The sequence below is a fragment of the Antechinus flavipes genome, chromosome 3 (assembly GCF_016432865.1).
Source record: "Antechinus flavipes isolate AdamAnt ecotype Samford, QLD, Australia chromosome 3, AdamAnt_v2, whole genome shotgun sequence".
In the NCBI taxonomy this organism is placed as follows: domain Eukaryota; kingdom Metazoa; phylum Chordata; class Mammalia; order Dasyuromorphia; family Dasyuridae; genus Antechinus; species Antechinus flavipes.
Genome location: NC_067400.1, coordinates 499,034,378 through 499,058,401, shown reverse-complemented (window position 1 = coordinate 499,058,401; position 24,024 = coordinate 499,034,378). Strand labels below are relative to the sequence as shown.

At 32.2% G+C, this 24,024-nt stretch overlaps 1 protein-coding gene across 5 annotated transcripts in view; it reads left to right on the top strand.

The window, feature by feature from the left end:
• The first annotated feature begins 434 nt into the window (after positions 1–434).
• The window catches only part of LOC127554934 (caspase-12-like), a 52,570-nt gene continuing 28,980 nt past the window's right edge, over positions 435–24,024 (top strand). The window contains exons 1-10 of one of the 5 annotated variants that reach the window (XM_051986894.1): positions 979–1,092; positions 2,597–2,845; positions 3,568–3,642; positions 9,163–9,257; positions 12,052–12,225; positions 12,969–13,203; positions 13,578–13,724; positions 19,841–19,950; positions 20,584–20,717; positions 21,346–22,019. In XM_051986894.1, the coding sequence (XP_051842854.1) occupies positions 1,086–1,092; positions 2,597–2,845; positions 3,568–3,642; positions 9,163–9,257; positions 12,052–12,225; positions 12,969–13,203; positions 13,578–13,724; positions 19,841–19,950; positions 20,584–20,682 (1,191 nt within the window). In that variant the 5' untranslated portion in view covers positions 979–1,085 and the 3' untranslated portion in view covers positions 20,683–20,717; positions 21,346–22,019. Of the gene's footprint in view, positions 1,093–2,596; positions 2,846–3,567; positions 3,643–9,162; positions 9,258–12,051; positions 12,226–12,968; positions 13,204–13,577; positions 13,725–19,840; positions 19,951–20,583; positions 20,718–21,345; positions 22,020–24,024 lie in introns of those variants that run through there. The other 4 variants (XM_051986895.1, XM_051986896.1, XM_051986897.1 and 1 more) reach the window with 4 other exon arrangements.

The window sequence follows — 24,024 nt, the reverse complement described above, 5'->3', positions numbered from 1 at the left end:
TTAAGGATTATAAAATATTTCTTTTCAGTTTTTTTTTAATGTGTGAATCAACTATATAGAGTTGATTCAATAACAATCAGAGAAAATGAGGGAAAAGTTGAAATTTTCAAATAGAGACTATACACATATACACACATTCATACCCATGCGTGTGTGGATATAAACAAATAAACACATGTGTTCATGTACACATACACTTACATATGTCAATCTATGAATTGGCAATATTTTCCCCTTTTAACTTTTTATATTGCTCTTTAAATACTTCATTGTCCTTTAAACTATTTAAAAAGGCTTTGTAAAAAAGATCCAGGTGATATTTTGATTAAGCACATTGAAATAAAAAAGCTTATGTGCTCTACATGACAAGTTGAAAAGATTGAAAAAAAAAAAAAAGAAAAGAAAACTCATTCCAGGTAATATCTAGCAAGAAATATAAAAAGTACATGGTGTTGTTTTAAGTGGGAGAAGGGAAAAATTTTCATTAAGATCATGGGCGCAGAGTATCTTTTTTCACCAATAGAGATTTTCTCAAATTTAACTAAAACCCCTTTATTGAAAAAATATTTTTTCTTTTCTTTCAGCATTTTTCTTAATGACTTTGAATATGGACAGTTAACTAAGGGTTGTCATATTCTGTAAATCTGATGGGTTTTTTTGTTGTTGTTGTTTGTTTTTCTGGCTATCCTTTGCCTCTATTTAAAATAAGTTGAAGAAAATATCCTCATACTTACTGAGTACTCATAATATTATGAGAAATTTATAATAAAAAGAATGCATAAATATATCATCAATTTTATTGTTCTTAATTGGGCCATTTGCCTTTTCAAAGAGGACTCTGTCAGGCTGAGATGATTATGTGCAAGAGGCAAATGAAAATGCTAAGTAGTGGCCCCCATGGTACACTGCAAAGAGCACTAGTCTGAGAATGATAGTTCAAATGCTTCCGAATGCTGAGGAAGCTCTTTAAATCTTTTACTCACTTCCCTCCCTTCCTCCCTTCCTTCTCCCCATGGGTAAACACAGGAAGGCTAACATATACTTTCATTTTCACTGTCTTGCTTTGCCACTGAGTTAGATGGACCATGGCTGGTGAGTGGTGGTCTTTTTTTGTTTGCTTGCTTTTTTTTAGGGTGGGAGTATGTAAGCCTAGCTTGTGGGACTGCTTTCCTGTTAGTAAGGCTGTCATTTCAGATCAGAAGGGCATATCAGGGAATTGCTTTCAGGAGATGGTGCTGCTTTTTGAAGCTGGAACTTTTCTTATGCTGGATTTGTGTTGGGACAATGGCAACAACGATGCAAGAGTTAGATCACAGCTACAAACTTCTGGAAAGAGAAATGGAAGGGAAACTAGCTTTATATTCTTCATTTTGCTTTTTTTTCTGATTGTCTTTGGAACAACATCATGTTATTTTTTTTTTTTCCTTTCCTATTCTGTTACTTTCTGGGAGTGTGACAGACTAAATTGTTAAAGCTTTATAAGCCTCAGTTTCATAGACTTTTATTATTGAAAGGGATGGTAGAAATTGTGTCCCAAACTGTCATTTTATGGAAGAAAAAAACTGAGATCTGGTAAAGGCTTGCCCATTGTCACTTAGTGTAAAAGAAAGAGTAAGAAACAAAAGTCTTTTGACTGTTTTGTGATGTCCTTTCTACTGTGACTACAAAAACACAGAGTATAGTTTCAATTTCAAGCTTTCTGAAATGGAGGAAGAGAATTCCTCCTACTTTATATCATGATCCCAAACTAAAAGCTGTCTTACTTTCTTTAACCAATTTCTTCTCTCTTCCCTCCCTCCTTGTACTAAAAATATTGCAAATAGTCCATTCAAATTCTGGTCTATCAAAGAGATTTGCTTGTTTAAGAGAGTCCTTACACTTAGACATATGTATACTATATCTATGTATATCTATAATCTATTTATGTCTTTCTAAGGGCTTTTAAATCTCTGAAAATAGTTCCTGGATCACAGTCTTAGAGCTAGAAGGTTATTTGGAAGTTAACAATTCACTATTTCTATTTTACAAATGAAAAGGCTGATGTCCAGAAATCAATCGATCAGGAAATACATGAGGCAAGATTTAAAATGAAAATTTTTCTGGACTCAAAGTTCAGCATTCTTTATATTCTGATATTATCATAAAAAGTGTTGTTTCATAGCAGCTCAAATATCTTATATTCTTTTTTTAACGGAACATAATCAAACTAAATGCTGCCATATTCGTTTTAAATAATGACTTTATCTTCCTGAAACAATGTGATATAAATGGAAAAAAATGGCTGTCATTTTCTTTGGCTAAAGTTTCAAGGAATCATAGAACGTCCAATCCATTAATTCATTTCAACCCTCCATTTTACAACTGATGAAACTGCGTCTGACAGTAAAATGAACTAACTATTCACTAACATTACTAGAAAATAGTAAAGCAAGGACTAAGCATAAGTGTCATATTTATTTGTTATGTAACTATTTCTCATTATGTAAAGTGACTTTCACACTGAGTTATTTTCAAAGGCTTTTCTTTTCTGAAATGAGATGGTTTTTCTGAAAAGATCTCTAAACTATGAATAACATTTCTCCTGTACTTTTAACAGAACAAAAGAAGATTATTGATCCATTGAAGAGTATAAAGACTAAGCCCACAAAAATGATTAAAAATATTTTTGATGATTTGATTGAGCAAGATGTTATCAATCCAAACCAGATAAGGGACATGAAAAAAGATTTTTTAATAGTAAAGGATAGGAGTGAAAACCTCATCAAGACTGTCACTCATAAAAGTAGCCAAATTAGCCAAATCGTTGTGAAAAGATTTTTGACAGCTTCACAGCAACTGCATTCAGGTAAGATTTGATTGCATTACATAAAAGACTCAAATCATGATGTCATGACTCACATTTTCCTTCATAATCCCCCTTCTTTTTAGAACTCAATATCTGGTGTCATCATTATTCCATCAGAGACAGGGAAATTGGATTGATTTCATCCTCAAGACATTTCTGTTCTGGCATTCCAATGTCCTCTTTTCACTCTTCTCTCTCCATGGCTTGCTGTTGTCATCCTGCTACTATTTTGCTCAGCCTCTAAAACTTAATTAACAGCTTCTAACCTAGCACGTGCCTTTTGCTAGAAGAGTCTTTGCTTTTGAGGTTAAGAGACTGGGTGATTCAGTTTCTTGAGAATAATCTGCAGAGTCTCCCAACTTTCCTCCCCATGTGACCTTTGACTATTAAAAGTAATGTGAAGAATGCCAGATACCATTTTCCTGTAAATCAGAAAATACAGAGAAAAATAGCTAAAAGACTTGTAAGAAACTTAGTGATATAATAGATAGATGCTAAATTTGTAATCAGAAGGATAAGGGTTTAAATGATCTAACACTAGTTATGAAACTATAAGCAAGAAGTCTCAACTTTTGCGAGCCTTTAAAAATTCTCATAACTGTCAAATTACATATGTTATGTTTTACAAAGGGATAGAAGTGCACAAACCTGTGTGTGTGTGTGTGTGTGTGTGTGTGTGTGTGTGTATAAACTCATCTCTTCCCCCCTTTTTTTCTCATAAGCAATCCAAGGAGAAGATGAAAATTCGGAGGAAATTGAAAATGCAGGGATGTCACAAACAGTAGCTTCCATTTTAGGTAACTATGCTTTCAAACCAAGAAATGCTATTAAAATGAATTTTTGCTGCTCCCTATCTTGAACTGTGAATGAACCTAGATGGGTGAAGTAGTAAGCAGAAATGTCTTCAGGTAAGTGTAATGTAAGTGCAGGTAAGTATGATGCAAAGGAAATAGGTTGTGGATAGAAAACAGAATATCTGTATAATTAAGCTGCTTCTACTTATTCATGTTATGTATTCATGTTTATAACTTAGACTGCCTGATTCTTCATTGTCTCACCTAAAAATAGAGCTAATAATTTTGAAATTGACTTTCCTCCAAGAACACTGGAGAGATCAAAAGAACTAATGAATTTGGAATCGTTCATTGACTTTCATTCATGTTTGATTCTTTGTGACTCTATTTAGGTTGTTTTGTTTTTGTTTTAGGCAAAAAATATTGTAGTGATTGTCTATTTTTTCCAAATCATTTTGTAGAGAGGTAAACAGAGGCAAACAGGGTGGAGTGATTTGCAAAGGGTAGCACATCTAGTAAATAAATATTTGATGGCAGATTTGAACTCAGAAAAATGAATTCTTGGTTTCAGCCTAGGTATTCTATCTAGTGTAACACTTAATATTATCTATATTAAGAATATTTTAGATAACATTTAAAAAACAGCCACTTTTTCATAGAATTAAAACTAAATGTAACTTTACAATTTAGCATACACTATTAATTTTATAAATAAGGCAACTGACGTTCACATAGAAAAAAAGAACTTGATCACTAATGTGTAGGTAGTAATTATTATACCTGGAAATCAAACTCAGGTCTTGTAAATCTAAATTCAATGTTCTTTCCATTACATTGTGTCTCTTTTTCTTTTAACTTATCAATCTTTTTCTTCTTCTTCTTCTTCTTCTTCTTCTTCTTCTTCTTCTTCTTCTTCTTCTTCTTCTTCTTCTTCTTCTTTCTCCTCCTCCTCCTTCTCCTCCTCCTCCTCCTTCTTTTTCTTCTTCTTCATGTTTAGCTACAAACTTTATTCAAATCTCTATTTTTGAAAGCTTCATTTTCATTTTTTAAAATCAGACTACTCATGTCCTTTTCCAGTCTGATGACTCATATCCTTTTCATCACGATATTTCAAGGATTAGTAAAAGAAGACAAGAAACACCCCTGCATTTCTTCTAGTTCCCTAAAATTAAATGTTTCTTTTTCTTATATCCTAAGTTATTGGGGTCACATAGATGTTGAATTACAAGATATTGGCTTATTCTGAGTTTTAACTCCCTTTTTTCCATTTCTCAATTCAGGAAAAATAATAATTTTTAGGAATCTAATCTTAATCTATTATCATAATTTCATCAAGCAAGCAAGCTAGCCTTTACAAAGTACTTATTATATGCCATGAATTATACTAAGTGATAGGAATATAATCAATACAAGTGACACTGCTTCTTTCCAGTATGTTCTTTCTTTCTAATGGGAAGAACAACATGATTTTATATATACATATATACACAATCATGTTGTGTGTGTATATATATGTATATATATACATATATATATAATTATGTTGTATGTACATATGTATACATACAGTGTATACATGCATATTTCTATTTATTCTGTATACACAGAGAGAGAGAGTAAATAGAAATATACACAAGGTAATTTTGAAATGAATGATACTATCTGGGGAGCTAAGAAAGACTTTGTTTAGAAAATATTGCTTGAACAAAGTCTTGAAAGAAACTATGGATTCTAAAAATTGTACATGAGAGGATAGTGTTTTTCTGGCATTTGCCAAGTTCAACAACATCATGGGTTACTAGATCAGAGAGCAAAGAGAAGAATAAAACTTGATAGAGGAAAAATGTGAAGAGATTTAAATATTTGATCTGTCAGTTGAGAATTAATAGGGTGTCACTGGAAATTATTGATTAGAATACAAACAGAATGCTTCCAGAAAAATCATGTTGAAAACTGAATTGAAAATTTGATTAGAGGAGAGAGAAAAATATGAGGGGAAAAAAGTGATTAAATAGACAGGTATTATAATTGACCAGGAAGGAGATGATAAGGACCTGAATTTGTTCTGCTTAAATATAAGTAAAGAAGAGGGAGCAAATTGAAGACATGTCATGAATATTGAAACCTTTGACAACTGGGTGTGGCAAGTGCGACCATGAATTCAAAAATAACCCAAGATTGCACAAGAATATTAGTGACAGACTCCTGCCAACCCTCTCTGCCTGCTGCTCCCTCCTAGAGCCAATTCCACTGGGCCATGCTGCCCAACATCCTGCTCACAGGTACACCAGGAGTTGGAAAGCAATATTAGTGTCCTCAACATTAACAGAGAAGGTAAGTAGAGGAGTGAGTTTTGAAGAAAATATAGGGATTTCAAATTTGGTCATCTTGAGTTTGAGATACCTATGAAATATCTAGTTCAAAAATTTCCAACAATTAGAATCTTTTAGTATGTGAGCTCCTTGAGAGCAAAAAGTTATTATTTGCCTTGTTTTTCATCCCCAGATTTAGGATGTTGCCTAAAATATATTAATTGTTTAATAAATATTTAATGACTTATTACTGGTATGGAAATGTAAATGAGGAGAGTGACCAAATTGGGGTATATTTGTAGATTTGGGAGTCATGTTCAAAGAGATGATAATTGAATACATGGAAGCTGGTGAATAGTAAGAAAAATGATACAGAAACAAGGAGAGAGAGAGAGAAGAAAAAGAGTCAGATAGAGACAGAGAGAGAAACACACACACACATTTATACACCCAGAAAGGGACATAGAGAGGGAAATGATTTGAATAGAGTTTGTTTGTATACTCACAGTTAGTAGGAATGAAATGGATGATGAGCTAACAAAAGAAGCTCAAATGGAAAGACCAGGTAGATTAGAAAAGAATCATGAGAGAATAGTGATTGTCACCAAAACCAAGGGTGGAGAGATGACCCAAAAGAAGAGTGTACAACAGTGTCAAGTGCTGTAAAGAAAAAGAAGATGAAAAAAGAAAGCTATTTGATATGATTATTAAACAGTATAAGGTTGTTATATTGCTATGGTATAGGAAATGATGACTTGGTGGATGTAGAAAACTATGGAAAGTTGGATTTATGGAGTATGATGTAATCTACCTCCAGAGAAATAGAGAACAAACAAGTGTAGTATAGGCTTACAAAGATATATATATATATATGCATATACATGTATACATATATATAACATATTATATATATGTATGTATATACATAATCTCCACTCTTAATTGTAGCTTTCTTGGGGGAGATGGGGAGAAAGGGAAAAAATAAAATGTGCACAGCATGGAACAAAAGAAAAATTACAAGGAAGCATAGGGAAAAAATGGACAGCTCTGAACACAAGATGTAGTATTTATCATACAGACTTTCTTAAAATGGAAATTTACTGTTTCATATTTAAAATCCTCTCATGTTCTGCTGTGCACATGGAAATGCTTTGTTGGTCTAGTTCTATTTTCATTTTTAAAAAATAAAAATTGAAAAAGATGTGATAATTAAGAAATCATTAATAACTCTGGATTGTTTTATTTAACAGGTGAAGTTGGAAGCTAGATTGTAGGGGTAAAGAAAACAGTAATAGGTGTGAAAATAAAATTAGTGGCTATTGCTTTTTCAGAGAATTGTACCACTATTGTGAGTGGAGGTATAGAATGAAACCCATTAATTTTCATTCTCTATCTCCACTCACAATATTGGTACAATATAAATATTTGTAGGCAGCAGAAACAGAATTAATGTTTGGGAGAGATTAATGATTAGATAGGATGGGGAGATAACATGAAAGTCAACCTGCTAGATCAGTTGAGAGGACACAAGATATACATATAGTGGGGCTGGCCTCAGTAATGAGTATGAAAGAAAGCAAAATTAATTATTAAACACATACCATGCTCCAAACAGTAAGAAAAAGTTCACTTCTTCACAATTTATAATAATGGAAATAATAGAGAGATTATGATGCCAAGAATTTTATGAGAAGTGAAAAAGTTTTTAATGAATAGCATTTATTTTATAGCAATGTAATGCATGAAAGTAATTAAGAGGTTAGGGAAAGGGATATTCCTATAGGCTTGATGAGGGAAGTTTTAGAAAATCTCTATGGGCAAAGTGGGATAGGGAATTAAATAAATGTAAATAAAAGTTTTGTTTGATTGATATGAAGAAGTGCACTGAAATTAGATAATATGAGTTTACCTTATAACTTGGGAACCACAGGATCCCTACTCCTTCTATGATGTTTTTCTTGTTTTCCAGTTAACTTTTTGATCTTTATCATTCTTCACACTTTTTAACTCATTCATGTTGTCACTACTTTTTTGCTATTCTTAGAGAGTGTAAAAAAATTCACAGTATGCTCAGAGTATGACAGATGGACTAGACTAGTTTGGAGTGAAAAGCTAAGTAGGAGAGGCTGGAGAATTAAAACTGGAAGTGATGCAGAGATGCAAATCATAGAGATACTTGGAGTATAAAAGGATTTCAAATTTCACCCTGTGTAAAACAAAATTTGGGCACATACAACATCTCACCTTACGCTTATAAGGAAGAGGGAGCTATTGAGCAAAGGGATGTTGGCACAAAGGACTGACATGATCAAAGCTGTATTTCAACAAAACTAAGCAACATCCAGGAGAAAGTAGGATCAGGAAAAATGAGAGACAAAAAGGGCAGTGAGTGTAATTTAAGGGTCAAATATTAAAGGTTTGAATTAGTAAGGTAGTGATGTTTTCTACTACATTATTCTACTACGTACCCATTACACTAATAGTGAGAAAAAGGACAAACAAATATGGGATAATCTTACAAAGATATGTGTGTGTGTATTATATGTTATAATATAATATTATATATGTTATATATAATGTATATTATATATTATATATAAACATAATCTCCACTCTTAATTGTAGCCTTCTTGAGTGAGAGTAGAAAGGGGAAAAATAAAATGTGCATAGCAAAGAACAACAACAAAAAATTACAAGGAAGCATAGGAAAAAATGGACAGCTCTGACCACAAGATGCAGTATTTGTTATAAGCAACTTAAAGGAAAGAAGATATGTGAATGCATTCCAAAGGAAAAAAAAAAACAAAAAAACAAAAGAACTTGGTAACTTGCAGGATCCAGAGGGTAGCACATTACCAGATTCATAGAGGACTTTGAGAGTTAGGTATAGAGTATCTGAAAAAATGGTGATAGAATTTTTAGATATAGGGAAGTCAAGAGAAGAAAAATATTGGTTAAAAAAAAAGAGAGAGATTATGAATTTGAATTTGTCAAAGTTTTAAATGTCCAAAGGATAACCACCATTGGTATTCAGAAGTTGTAAAAAAAAAAAAAAAAAAAAAAAGTTCCCTTCCACCTCGGTTTTCTTTTAATCATATGGATAGGTTTGTCATCCTTGGAGGCATTTCCTAAGAATTACATCAGGTTCTAAAAGAAGTAAAAGGCCAGAGAATATTCTGGTTTATCATGATTTTTTTTCTTGTTCTTGCAGCACCTCGGGCTATTCAGGCAGCTGAACCCCTAAACAAGGTCAAGCTCAGCCCTCCAGATTTCTATGAAGAATTGAAAGAAGCAAAGAATGAAGAGGTATCATTTTGGATGAATGAGTGTAAAAGGAGAATCAATAATCTTCCTAAAGTATAGAGGTTTAAGAATTTCTGGTAGAGTTTGCTGATGTCTAGAAATGCCTCAAGGGGATCCAAATGGCATGGAGAACTCCCTCTAGCCATATCTACATGCAACACTTCCAGTATACTCCAATTTCTAGATCTGCTATACATTCCTGACTTTCTTTTCTGTTTCTCAAGTAAAAATCATAAGTCTGACCTTTGTTCTATCCTGGGGCTCTGCTCCCCCGCATTCCATTTAATATATATATATATATATATATATATATATATTATATATATATATATATATATATATATATATATATATATATATATACACATATATACATGTATGTATATATGTATATATATAAATATATATATATATATTATATACTGTGTAGCAATAATCTAAATACTAACATGGATAATTAACTGCTCTGTTTATTTAAAACAGTTTATCTATTGAGAGGGGTAATCAGGGAAAGACTCGCCTAATAGTCCTCCAAGACATTTATAGGTAATTACCACATGAAACATACAATAATGATACAAAGGGAAAAGTTCAGTTTCATTTTACAAAATCTAGTAAGTGCCTATGTAAGCCACTTCAAAAGCTTCTAGGAAAACAACAACAACAAAATTCCTGCCCTCAAATAACATACTTTTAAGTCAGGTTACACAATACTGAGGAAGGAAGAACATGAATAACTGGGAGGAAAATGTATGAGGGCAACTTTAACTGAGCCATGAATGGTAGGGGGCAATAGAAAAAAGCAAAATTGATGTTATACTGGCTGCCAGTAAACTGGCATTCTTCTAAAGAAATACAATATAAATGGATTTATGAACAACTGATAAAATAACAAGTTCATAAAGAATAAAGTTCAACAAGAAGGGGCAGAGGATTTTTTTTTTTTTTTTTAAAGATCACTGTTAGAAGTAGATGACTTGATAAGACTAGATAGCACAAAGAAAAAAAAAGAACTTTTCAACTCTTACATAAGCAGCTTTAGGTTTTTGTTTATTTTGACAAAGAAAAAATAGCATTGAGCTAGAAGAAACAGAAAAAAAAAAAATTTCTTCCATTAGGTTAATAGAAAATTTAAATGTGAAAATAATATCAAGGCATCTGCTTGTCTTTTATAATTCTTGATGCTTGGCCCAAATCATCTATATCAAAGAGTACCACCCTGCAAATATGATGACTGAATCATTACTAGTGACCTTTAAATAAGTGTGGAGAAGATGAATATGGTAAGGAAGAAACAAGAGCAAATCATGTATCAAATTTCAATTTTTTTTAAACAAAAGAGTAAATATAAAGTATAAATCAGAGGTCAATTTTCTTAATAATTTTAAAATTCTTTACAAAATTCCAGAATTTATTTTTAAAGAGATATTGAAGAAATTAGGAAAACAAAACAGAAGTCATAAAAAGCTAGCAAGGCCATTAAGAAAAATTTATACACGAACAATCTGGTTTCCTTATTTTTTAAATGGCTTCTAAATTGATGAAGAAAATATTATAGGCCCAAAATGACAGAATCATAATCATATAAAGTAATGCCTACAGTATCTCATATAATTAGAAAGAAGGATAGATTTGTGATATATGATGCACTTAGATTACTTAATCCATATTAAGGAATGAGTGAATGGCTAAACCCAAAGAATAGCCATAATGTGTAATTAGACTATAGACTTCTTTTCATCAACTAATATATGCAATAACTTTTGAGTCTCTAGTATACAAGGAAATGCATTTTTTTTCTCAGGGTTCTAGATAATACTCCTGAGAGATCTGGATGATTTTCTAATATCAGCACAAATTTTATGGGGAGACTTTTATAAACTAATGGAGATTGTTTTAAGTTGAACCAGAAAAAGATATAAAACTGTAACTATGATAACATTTCCTTGTCTATGAAATGATTATTTGTTAAGGGCTTTGCAGACCTTAAAATATAATGTAATGCTACGTATTAATACCAGTAAAAAGCCAAATTATATGTAATTGAACAATCTTGGCATTGATTAAGCTATGAAGAAATAATTGTGGAGGTGATAGAACTAATGATATGGACTATTGCATGTAGTTTCTGGCTTGATTTTTTTTTTCCTTATTTTTTTTCCTCCTCTATCATTGAGACTGAGGAAAGCAAAAGTATATCTAGAAGGAATGGTAATTTAAAAATAATATATTGATAAAACACTTAAAATTAAATGAAATATAATGAAGGTGTTAAACTATATAAATATTAAGTTCTCTTTTTTAGCTTTAACATCCTTTGAGAAAGGAGAGGCTTGATGGAAGTTTGACACTTGGGGAATATAAGGAAGAAAGGAAAAGATGAAGTGTTCTGAATTGGAACAATCAATAGTATGATATTAGTGTAGTGGGTACATAGTAGAATAATGTAGTAGAGTAATGGCCAAGTAAGTACCATGTAGTCCTCTTTCTCAATTCAAATCTGACCTCAGAAACTGACTAGCTGGTTGACCCTAGGCAAGCCACTCAAACCTTGCTGTCCTCAGTCTTCTTATTTATAAATGAGTTGATGAAGGAAATGGTAAACCTTTCCAATATCTTTGGCAAAACAACCCCAAATGAGTTCACAGAGAATTGGACATGATTGAACAACAATAATAAAAGTAGAACATACCCATTAAAATTCATTCCTTTCTTGTAATATTCCTATAGAAACAAATCAGGCAGTCTGTTGAAATTAAAGTGTGAAAAAATCATTTCATATATGTATTTCTTATAGATATATGCAATTATGGAAAAGAAAACCCGTATGCGTCTGGCCCTCATCATCTGTAACACTAAATATGATCATCCAAATGAGCAAAATAAGGCTAAATTTGACATTCAGAGAATGAAGGAGCTACTTCAGGACCTGGATTATAGAGTGGATATCAAAGAAAACCTTACATCATTGGTAAGAGCCTCAAGTCCACAAAAGCACTGCCCATATTTTCCCTTTTTCCCAAAAGGAAATGAATCACCATTATGTGCATGAATGGGAACCAATCTTATCTTGTGTTTTTCTATCTTAAGAGAAAAGTAGGTGGTACCAAGGGATAGGGTTTAGTATTTACAGCCAACTCCTGAATTTAAATACAATCTTAGATGCTTATAGCAGTATTACCCTCCGCAAGTTACTTAACCACTACTCACCTCAGTTTCCTCCACAATGAAATGGGGGCAAGGATTGTTGTGATTTGTTATTATTCTAAATTCTAAATTGATGAAGAAAATATTATAGGCCCAAAATGACAGAATCATTTATTTGGTACATTCTTGGAGATAGATCTAGGTTGTGTCATAACCAGTAACCACCAGACTTCTCTGGATGTGATACATATATTATCTAAAAAAAGCAAATGGCAAAGAATGTCATCTGCTGATCATATATCACAGAGAGACTGTACATAATATTTAAGCAAGAACTTGACTAAAATCTTCATTATAACATGCTATCTTTTTCTACTGTCTAGACTTATTAGATAAGATTATATTTGTAAAGCATTTAACACCTTGCTTAGCATATAGTATATGCTATAAAAATGCTAGCTATTGTTCTTATTTCTTTAATGTGAATTCTTTTTTTCCTTTAGACTCATTCTCATCAACTGATTTATTTACATTAGCTCATCAGTCAATATTTTTTGATTCTCTCAGGAAATGAAGTCAGTGTTGGAGAAGTTTGCTGACCGTCCAGAACACCAGTCCTCAGATAGCACCTTCCTTGTGTTCATGTCTTGTGGCACCAGTAATGGGATCATTGGGATAGATCATAAACAAGAAGACCCAGATATCCTGGCCAATGATACCATCTTTGAAATTTTCAATAATAGTAACTGTAGCACACTGAGACATAAACCCAAAGTTATCATTATCCATGCATGGCAATTAGGTGAGTTTTTTAGTTATATATTATGCTAAATATGACCACCCATTGACCCAGATTTATGAAGTCTAATCTATTCTTTCCTGAAGAGAAAGAAACAGTTATTTAACATTTATGTAACCTTAACTTTATCTTAATATATCTGGTAAATTGGCTATATGTCCAACATAAATGCATCCTTGAGTTTATATTTTTTTCATTTCCAAGAATAAGTTTTTCACAATGGTAAAAAAGAATTATCTCTGTGCATTTGAATTTGCATGCATGTATATGTATATAATCTGTAAAATATGCTCCAAGGATAATGTACTACTTTAATAATCACTGTACTAATAACTATGACCAAGGAATCTTACATCATTTTTACCCATATGACTTAGGAACAGTTTCAGACCAAGGGGCAGTGGCAGCTTCTTCAGAAATCTGTGTCCAATATTCCAAAAGTAACAAAAATACCTTTTGTGAGGATGCTACTAGAAAAGAGCATGTGGAGAAGGACTTCATTTGTTTTCACTCTACAACTCCATGTAAGTGGATTCCGAGAAGGGAACTTAAAACTCTTTAACTAATCTCCATACACTGACCTTAAATAATCTTTTTTATGCCCAATCAGAAAATGTATGTCCCTAGTATAGTAGGAGACTTGAAGGCTGGTCTATTTTTTCCCAGGGCAAAAGAATCAGTTATATAACCATAACTTTATCTAATTCACTGGAATAGGGAAAATACAATAGACTCCATTAAACTCTATTTTACATATCTCACTGAGTTAGTAGGATACCTCACATATTGAGAACTTTTTTTGCCCAGGGGGTAAATTGGTTATATGTCCAATATAAATTCATCCTTGAGTTTGTACCTTTTGTCCTTTCTAAATAATGAGTTTCTCCACAATGGTGGAGGAAATTACCTCTGGAATTGAAGGGAATTTACCTCTGGAATGGAAAGAATTACTACTGTGCATATGAATGTGCATGTGTGTATATGCATATTATCTTTAGATAATGAGGATCACAATTTAATGCCCTTGGTATGACTATTGTCTTGCTGTCTTACTGATGGTTAGGAGACTTCTCAAACCAATAGAACTATGATGAGGGTAAAGATTAGGCTGCTGAATCACATAAAATTAAAAAGAAAAGTCAAAGAAAAAACACTAGCAAAATAATCAAATAGAATTAAAGAATTTCTAAGTTAGAAAAAAAGCTTAGGTGTTATTTAATCAACCCATGTTTGGAAGACTTCCTTTCTATAACACCTATCATTCAGTCATTGCTTACAGACCATTAATAGAGGAAAACTTACCTTTTGATACACTCATCTCAGTTTTAGGCAGAGCACCACAAATTTTTTGTTTACTTTTATTTTTTTTTCTTCTATCCAACCTAAATTTTCCTCTTTTTAACTTCTTCCCATTGTTCTTAGTTCTGTACTATAGAATCCCTCAAAAAAAAAAAAAAAAGATTCTTCTATCATCTTTCAATTAATTGAATTAATTTCAATTAATTGTCATCTCCCTCCCTTCCCCCTTCCCATCCTAAGTTTTTCTTATTCAAACTAAATATATTCAGTTTCTTTAAACAAAATTAATGTTATGTATGTGACCCATCCTCATCTATGATATCATTCTTTGGACATTTGTCAGTTTAGTAATTCCTGTCTTAAAACATGTATGTTAATATTTAAGAGTTACTAGAACTACAGCAGCAGCAACAACAATAACAACAAAGCTCCATAGAAGACCGATATCAATGAATGTAGTTATCCTTGATCAGTTATTAGTATCTAGTTTTAGAAAGGTGAATGGGAATGATTCTCATAAGCATTTTGGGGATAGTTATAATGAGTGGAGTGAAAATTCTTATCTAGTAAGTCTAGACAGTAGAAGAAGATAGCATGTTATAATGAAGATTCTAGTCAAGTTCTTGCTTAAATATTATGTACAGTCTCTCTGTGATATATGACCAGCAGATGACATTCTTTGCCATTTGCTTTTTTTAGATAATATATGTATCACATCCAGAGAAGTCTGGTGGTTACTGGTTATGACACAACCTAGATCTATCTCCAAGAATGTACCAAACAAATGCTCTGAAGTTCTCAGTGAGCACTGTTCTATTCCATTAGCTATTCGTTTCTCTAGGTGGTAGTGTTTATCTCATGATCTAAAATCTGTACATGGAATATCTTTAACCTATATAATATTTATAAAGTCTCCATCTACTGGCAATCATTGTCTCTTCTCTGCTAGACATGACAAAATGAAATCAGCTCAATGATAGACTAGATCAGATACAAGAGTACATAATTAAAGAATAAAAAAAAAGAAAGGAACAAAATCAGAATGTACATTTGTATAGCTATTCCATGGAATATGTGGCTTCAGGTTTTCCTGTACCTATGAAATCTTTATCCAGTTTATAAAAACAGACATGAATTCCAGGTTACAGTGCAGTTGCTTAGGCCTATCTGTTTCTTCCCTCATGTGAAGAAATAAACTACGATTCATGTAATAAAACAGAATATTTGTATTTTATTCTATTTATAATCTTCATGAAGGCCAAAGTAAATTGGGGGAACGCAAGGATTAGGAAAATTCAGTTCAATTTTTTTTTTTTTTAAGCATAAGTATGGTCTTATAAATAAGCCAGAGTAGAAAAAACATCTTTAGGCTGCTTTTATTCTCTTTCTCCTGACTTGTTTTTTGTCTCATCCTCTGGTGCTGATTCAAAGGCAGTATGTGTTATAATAAAGAAGCAATGATTGGATAATAACATATTACACCATCTTTCAATTTTCTTTTGTCCTTACAAGTGTTCTTGTAAACCAACGATGTTTGATCTCTTTTGTACATCTTTTGCTTCCATTGCAAATGCTTGTTTCTTTGATATTTATTTTGCAGCTGAAACCTGGTCACTCTCTTTAGAGAAACAGATCTCAAGAGAGTAAAGGTATCACACATTCTTCTCCAAGAAAAAATATTTGAAGGACCTGCAAATATCCTTCAAGTATACTTAAATATCCTTTGTCATAATTCACAAAATTTAGTATATAACAGAGACAAGTAATTATATTCAAAATAAAACCCAAAAAGCATGTGAGTTCCTAATATGGGAATTACACCAAAATTAAATGGAACTACTATCAATGCATTATTAAAGTATGAAACTCACATAATGAGTGTGGATAATAATTTTTCAATAATTTTTAGAAAATATTCTACCAAGAAACAAGATATATACCATCATACTATATATTGTGAATGCTGACAGATTTATAGATGCAAAAACTACTTGTCCCTATGACAATAAGTATAGCAATGAACAATATCACAAATGATAAAGAAGCCTGACAGCAGAAAAAACACATTGATTTGCAAATATGCAAATTATATATAAAACATAATATGTGTTGCACCTGTTTATAAAACACATGCACCCACACCCTAATACCCCCTACCTGCTCTGCACATACTCCACACTACATGTGCTTCAACAATGGAAATAATTTGTCTAATAAAATAAGCACTTCTATTTTTTGCTTAACATTTGTTAGATTTTGCGATTTATCTAATAAATTTGGTACTTTAATCTGACCTCTTAAACTGGAGAATGGCTTAGACAACCTATGAATAACCACTGCTCTACTGAGCTGTAATAGCAACTCTGAATTTTTAGATGCCTAAACTATTACCACTTCTACTCTATTTACTTACATTCTGTTTTCTAGATGTCTGCAATTGGATTTGTAGGTTAAAAAGGTACTCTCTCTGGATTCAACTCCTTGAGTTCAATTCTAAACTTTTGGTTGACTTCCCTTACTCTTTTGAGGTTATTATTTGAATTGGAGCTATATGAATGATCAAGTTCAGACAATTTCTCCATAATTGATGGGTTGCATTTCCTACTTAGGGGTAACCTAGATGCCTATTAATTCTTTCCTTCTCAAAAAGAAGTCTTACTGTCTCCCAAGTAGGCAATAAGTGTTCATGATAAAGTTTTTTTTGTGTGTGTGTGTGTGTGTGTGTTTTTTTTGTATTTCTTATAGACTAGTGAGTTTCCTATGCTGTCAGGTAATTATTATGAAGTGATTATCCATTGCTCTATTTTCTTATGTGTTTCATGCACTTAATTAGTGAATATAATCCCTTGCTGAAGATATTGAAAATAAATTTGTGTCTATACTATAACTTGTTTTAACAGATATTCTGAGCTTAGCTCTTGGGTAGAAGGAGCATAAAAGGCCATAATAGCCATCAGATTATAGCAAACTTTTTAATTCATAAAAATACTTTTGTATGAAAGGTGGTGAATAATATTTGTTTATTATGTCTCATTTTTGTCCTTTCAAGATCATATCCTTTCCTTTTGTACTTATGAAATTGAATTTTTTTAAAATCTCTGTGTATAATTTCATATTTACAACTACTCTGTTTAATCTAATTGATTTTTTTGAAGTTCTAGCACCTTTAATTGACTGCATGCATTTTTTTTTTTAAAGTCCAAAGTTTTTATTGCCTCCTCCAGTCTCCCAGTCTAAACCAGTCTGCTCCACAGTCTTTTCCAGCTGTCTGACTCACATTCTGACTGACTGTCTCCAGTTTCTTCTAGCAGTCTGCCAGACTGGAGACAAGAGAGCCACCATAAGGATAATCAAAGATAAAATGTCTATGGCTGACTTTGTCTTCAGTTTAAATACCCTATTACAATTACATTAATTGTAGAACTATTATATCACCATACTAAGTACCAGGTATTTGTAAACTAGATAACCATTGTCTCATCAATTCCACTGAGTTGACACCTTGTTTTAAGTATACTTCTTTTTTTCTTTATTTTTTATTTTAGCTTTTTATTGACAGAACATATGCATGGGTAATTTTTGCAACATTGTCCCTTGCATTCACTTCTATTCCAACTTTTCCTGTCCCTCCCTCCACCCTCTCCGGTAGAAGGCAGGCAGTCTCATACATGTTGAACATGTTAAAATATATCTTAGATACAATATATGTGTACAGAACCATACAGTTCTCTTGTTGCACGAGAAAAATTGGATTCACAAGGTAAAAATAACCCGGGGAAGAAACAGAAAAATGCAAGTAGTCAATATTCACTTCCCAGTGTTTTTTCTCTGGGGTTTAGCTGATTCTGTTCATCACTGATCAATTCGAACTGAATTAGATCTTCTCTTTGTCCAAGAAATCCACTTCCATCAGAATACCTCCTCATATAGTATTGTTGTTGAAATGTATCATGATCTCCTGGTTCTGCTCATTTCACTTAGCATCAGTTCATGTAAATCTCTCCAGGCCTTTCTGAAATCATCCTGCTGGTCATTTCTTACAGAACAATAATATTCCATAACATTCACATATCACAATTTACCCAGCCATTCTCCAATTGATGGGCATCCATTCAATTTCCAGTTTCTAGCCACTACAAAAAGGTCTGCCACAAACATTTTATGTCTTTTGTTTTAAAGAGCTTTCTCTGTCCTTGCTCTACAGTATTCATATTTCTGTGGAATTTTTTTTTCATTGAATTTTTTTATTTTCAACCATCTGATTGATTTTAGCCAGCTATTCCTCTCTCCTCCACTCCCCACCCCCACCCCCACCTGCGGGGGTGGGCGGTGAGGAACAACACTTTTATCCTGAGAATTGCAATCAAGTTAAGCAGATACTCAATGAAGTTACATTACATTGTTGCCTTTGCATACAATCAATACATTTAATGGATCTCTGAGGTGAGCTTCTTAGCCATCCTTCCATTCAATTGCAAATTCTTTTGTTTTGTGACTTTGTTTATAGCAATAGAAAGACTGAAAAAATCCAGTTCATTCAACACTATGATCACAAGTTGAACACTGGACAAAGATTTCACATTAAGATGCCAAATGATTAAATTACTGTTTTGCCTTTATTTGATTCTTAATATCTATTATTGCCCTTTCCATCATTTTGGTAGAAACACAGAATGTAGAAACATTTAATATTTTTCTTTATTCATTGGGAACTTTTCACCAAATAATTCATCTATCATTGAATCTCTCAATGCTGACTTAGACTGACTCCAGCATACACAAAAATCTGTTGTACTAATTATTCTGAAAATTTTTGCCAAACTGGAAGACTCTACAAAGATTTATTTATGGTTTTATAGGCTTTGAGAACCTAGGGTCACTTTCATAGGAAGTCCAAGGAGTAGTTTAAGATTTTTAAAATTTACTTTTTCCTGATTAACAAGCATTTATTTTCTCTTTCTTCCACAAATTGACATGTAAAAAGAAAGAAAGGAAAAGAACATAAAGGGAACATCTTAATACAAGTACAAACTGATAATTACAAAGTGATAATATACATATTACAAAATGATAATTATCCTGGGTTCAAGAAAGTATAATTTGTCACTGATAATTTCTATTCAATTAGCATTAATTTCATTCAGCAATTTATCTGTTTGCACAGTATCCACACACACTGATAATTTAAAATATAATGTTTAGTTGGATAAAATAAGATTCAGCTGAATTGAACAGGTTCTTCTACCTACTTAAATCAGAAATTAAGTAATAAAGCATCATCTCATAATCTATTGACAAAAATGAAAGGCGGGGACTTATATTATTCTTCCATTATTTGCAGATGACATTTTTTTGGAAGATGACCAAGTAGGTTCCCTCTTCATCAGCTTACTCATTGATTGCTTCCAACAATTTTCCTGGTGCTGTCATGTGGAAGAAGTTTTCCGAAAAGTTGGTATACTCTATCTGGAATTGTCCACTGCTGAGCAAAAAAAAAAACTCTGAAAAAACAAAACAAACCAAAAACCTGTCTTTTATCACTTCAAATTTTCTTTTATTTACTTATAAAAGAAAATTTGAAGTGATAAAAATACATAGTATAGAGCCAGATCAAGATTTCCCAAACAAATAATCAAATATCCATTATTTCTAATAGCTACACTTCTCTCCCAATACCTATGGGGAGGGAGTCAAGGAAGTAGTTGCATTATAAGTGGATATGCCTGAGAAAAAAATACCAAAAATTTATATTTTGTTCTATAATGATTTTCATAATAAAAATGCAAGGTAGTTATAATTTACTTTTATTGACATTCCATTCTCTTTACTGAGTTTCTCTACAGATTTCCTTAGACTTCCCTTTCCTATTTGTCTAGTATGTAGATGTTATCTCCAATTCATAGGTTCCCTAATATGATGATAGACAGGAATTCTCATTCCCAATTTTACCTTTTCCTTCACTTTTTGTCCACCAAAACTTTTCTAACTTCTCCAGAGTTAAAAGTAAAATAGTCAAACTGCACTGTTCATTACTAGATATGATTTTCATTCCAGATGTCTATAAATGTCTCTCAATTACTTCAGGTCCAGAAATCATTTTCAACTTCATCAAATCCAGCCCCGATGCCCACCATTGAAAGGCAGTCCATGACAAGATATTTCTATCTCTTCCCGGGAATTTAAAGCTATTCAATGACACTAACCATTTCTAAACTAAGGTAAATAATTCCAAGATATTGGAAGCAAGATTTTCTTAATCAAAGTCAACAAGTAGAAGTCTGTTGAATACAAAGAAGAGGTATTCTTTGTAACTTGCTGGTTGGCAAGTTCCATTTTCCTGTTTGTGATTTGGTAATGGTCTGAATTACTTCAACCTGATTTTATTTTTCCTGGGCTATTGCATGATTATCCCCAAGTAAAGAAGGCTTATCATTTTGCCCTCACAAATTAAAGTCTGACATTCAGATTTTGAGGGAAGAAGTCATTATGGTGTTGATTTTGAATTGGTCCTTAATAAGGTGAATTATTGTCCAGGGAAACTTCTCAATACTTCAAATCACAATTCTGATTTGCTATCCAGCATACTGATGTGTGAAGTGATCCTTACTTCAGAGTAGTAAGGAACATTTCAGAGTTTTATTAGGGAGAAATAGAAATGCTGCTAACATTACGTAAATTATTACCTTCATTACCATGTCAAATCATCTTAATAAGTTATGACCATATCATCATCATGGTTATATAAAGGCCAATATTTCAGCAAACACTATCTCTATGCTTTGATGGGCCTTGGTACTATACTTTAAAAAATTTATTCCTTATATATTTTTTTTCTTTTTTATCTAGGAAGTAATATGCTGAGTGGTCCTAAAGTACTTGGTTCTTCCAAAAGAATACTTCTTTTAACAGAACATTATTCTTCTCATCATCTAACTTCATATGCTTTCCCCACAAAATGTTTATCCCCATTCCAAAATTTTCTAACATGATTTTTCCCAAATCCTATAATGGCCTGATTAAGTAAACATCCTACAAGCTCTGTCTCAAATTTCATAGTCCATAAGAAATTTCAAAGGTATTTCAATACTTTCAAAAATTTAAAGTTACATCTTGTTATACTTTATTATAGCCTATTCAGCAGCTGGCAAACTAGAACTCAAGAGCCAAATCCAGCTAGTGAGCTAAGAATTTTCTATATTTTAAAATAAAGTTTTATTTTGCTTAAACTATATTTAAAACATTCATTAGCTCATAGTTCATACAAAAACAAAGCTGGAGAGGGTAGGGATGTCTCTCAAGTTATACTTAGCTTATTCCTGGTCTATATTACTTTTTAAAATTTCAATAGTTTCATTTGAAAATTCTTTATATTTCCAAATATTTTGTCAAATTCTTGAGAGAAGATATGGTGTTATCTATTTCCTTTGTTTTCCTTATATTTCTTAGAATAGTGCTGGTCACTTGAATTCATTTAATTATTAATTCTGAAATTAAATAAAATATACCAATTTGATCCTGAAGCAGGTTTTTGTGTGTGTGTGTCTATAAGGGGGATCTAGACAGCAACATATTGTATAGGTATGGTTAGTGACCTTGGAAAGATTAAAGCTGATTTTATTTTTTCACATTAATTTTTATTAAAACTTTTTGATTTTCAAAGCATATGGACATTATTTAAAAAAAAAAAAAAAGTTATCAAACTTTGATCCAGCAGTGTTACTATTGGGCTTATATCCCAAAGAGATCTTAAAGAAGGGAAAAGGACCTGTATGTGCAGGAATGTTTGCAGCAGCCCTTTTTGTAGTGGCTAGAAACTGGAAACTGAGTAGATGCCCATCAATTGGAGAATGGCTGAATAAATTGTGGTATATGAATATTATGGAATATTATTGTTCTATAAGAAATGACTAGCAGATGATTTCAGAAAGGCCTGGGTATACTTACATGAACTGATGCTGAGTGAAATGAGCAGGACCAGGAGACTGTTATATACTTCAACAACAATACTATATGATGATCAATTCTGATATAAGTGGTCCTTTCTGGTGATGAGATAAACCAAATCAGTTCCAGTAGAGCAGTAATGAATTGAACCAGCTACATCCAGCAAAAGAACTCTGGGAGATGAATATGAACCACTACATAGAATTCCCCAATCCCTCTATTTTTGTCCACCTGCATTTTTTATTTCCTTTACAGGTTAATTGTACACTATTTCAAAGTCTGATTCTTTTTGTACAGCAAAATAACTGTATGGACATATATACCTATATTGCATTTAGCTTATACTTTAACATATTTAACATGCATTGGTCAAGCTACCATCTAGGGAAGGGGGTGGGGAGGAGGAGAAAAAATGGAACAAAAGGTTTTGCAAATGTCAATGCTGAAAAATTACTCATGCATATATCTTGTAAATAAAAAGCTATAATAAAAAAAGAAAAAAAAGAAAAACATATGGACAGATAATTTATTAACATTGATGCTTTCATAGCCTTGTGTTCCAAATTTTCTTTTTCCTCTCACCCTCTCCCCTAGATTGCAAGTAATTGAATATATGTTATACATGTTAAAATATATGTTAAATCCAATATATGTAAACATATTTTTATAATTATCTTGCTGCAGAAGAACAATCAGATCAAAAAAGAAAGAAAATGAGTAATGAAACAAAGTGCAAGTGAACAATAACAAAAAAAGTGTGAATGTTATGTTGTGATCCACACTTAGCTCCTACAGTCTTCTCTCTGGGTGTAGATGGCTCTCTTCATCACAAGATCATTGAAACTGGCCTGAATCATCTCATTGTTAAGAAGCGCCTCGTCCATCAGAATTGATCATTGTATAATCTTGTTGTTGCCATGTACAATGATCTCCTGGTTCCGCACTTTTCACTTAACATCAGTTCATGTAGGTGTCTTCAGACTTCTGAAGGAAAGCAAATTATCAGTCTTTGCAGATGATATGATAGTATATTTAGAGAACCCTAGAGAATCAACCAAAAAACTCCTAGAAACAACCCACACTTTAGCAAAGTTGCAAGATAGAAAATAAATCTATAGAAATCATCAGCATTTTTATATGTTACCAATAAAGTCCAACAGCACAAAATACAAAGAGAAATTCCATTTAAAATAACTGTCAATAATATAAATTATTTGGGAATCTATTTGCCAAAACAAAGTCAGGAACTATATGAATACAACTACAAAACACTTTCCACACAAATAGAGTCAGATCTAAATAACTTGAAAAATATCAAGTGCTCTTGGGTAGGCCAAGCAAATATAATAAAAATAACAATACTATCAAAATTAATCTCCTTATTTAGTGCCATACCAATCAAACTCCCAAGAAATTATTTTACAGATCTAGAAAAAATAATAACAAGATTCTTCTGAAAGAACAAAAGGTCAAGAAGGGAATTAATGAAAAAAAAAATTTACCAATGAAGGTGGCCTAGCTATACCAGAGCTAAGCTACATTATAAAGCAGCAGTTATCAAAACCAGTTGGTATTGGCTAT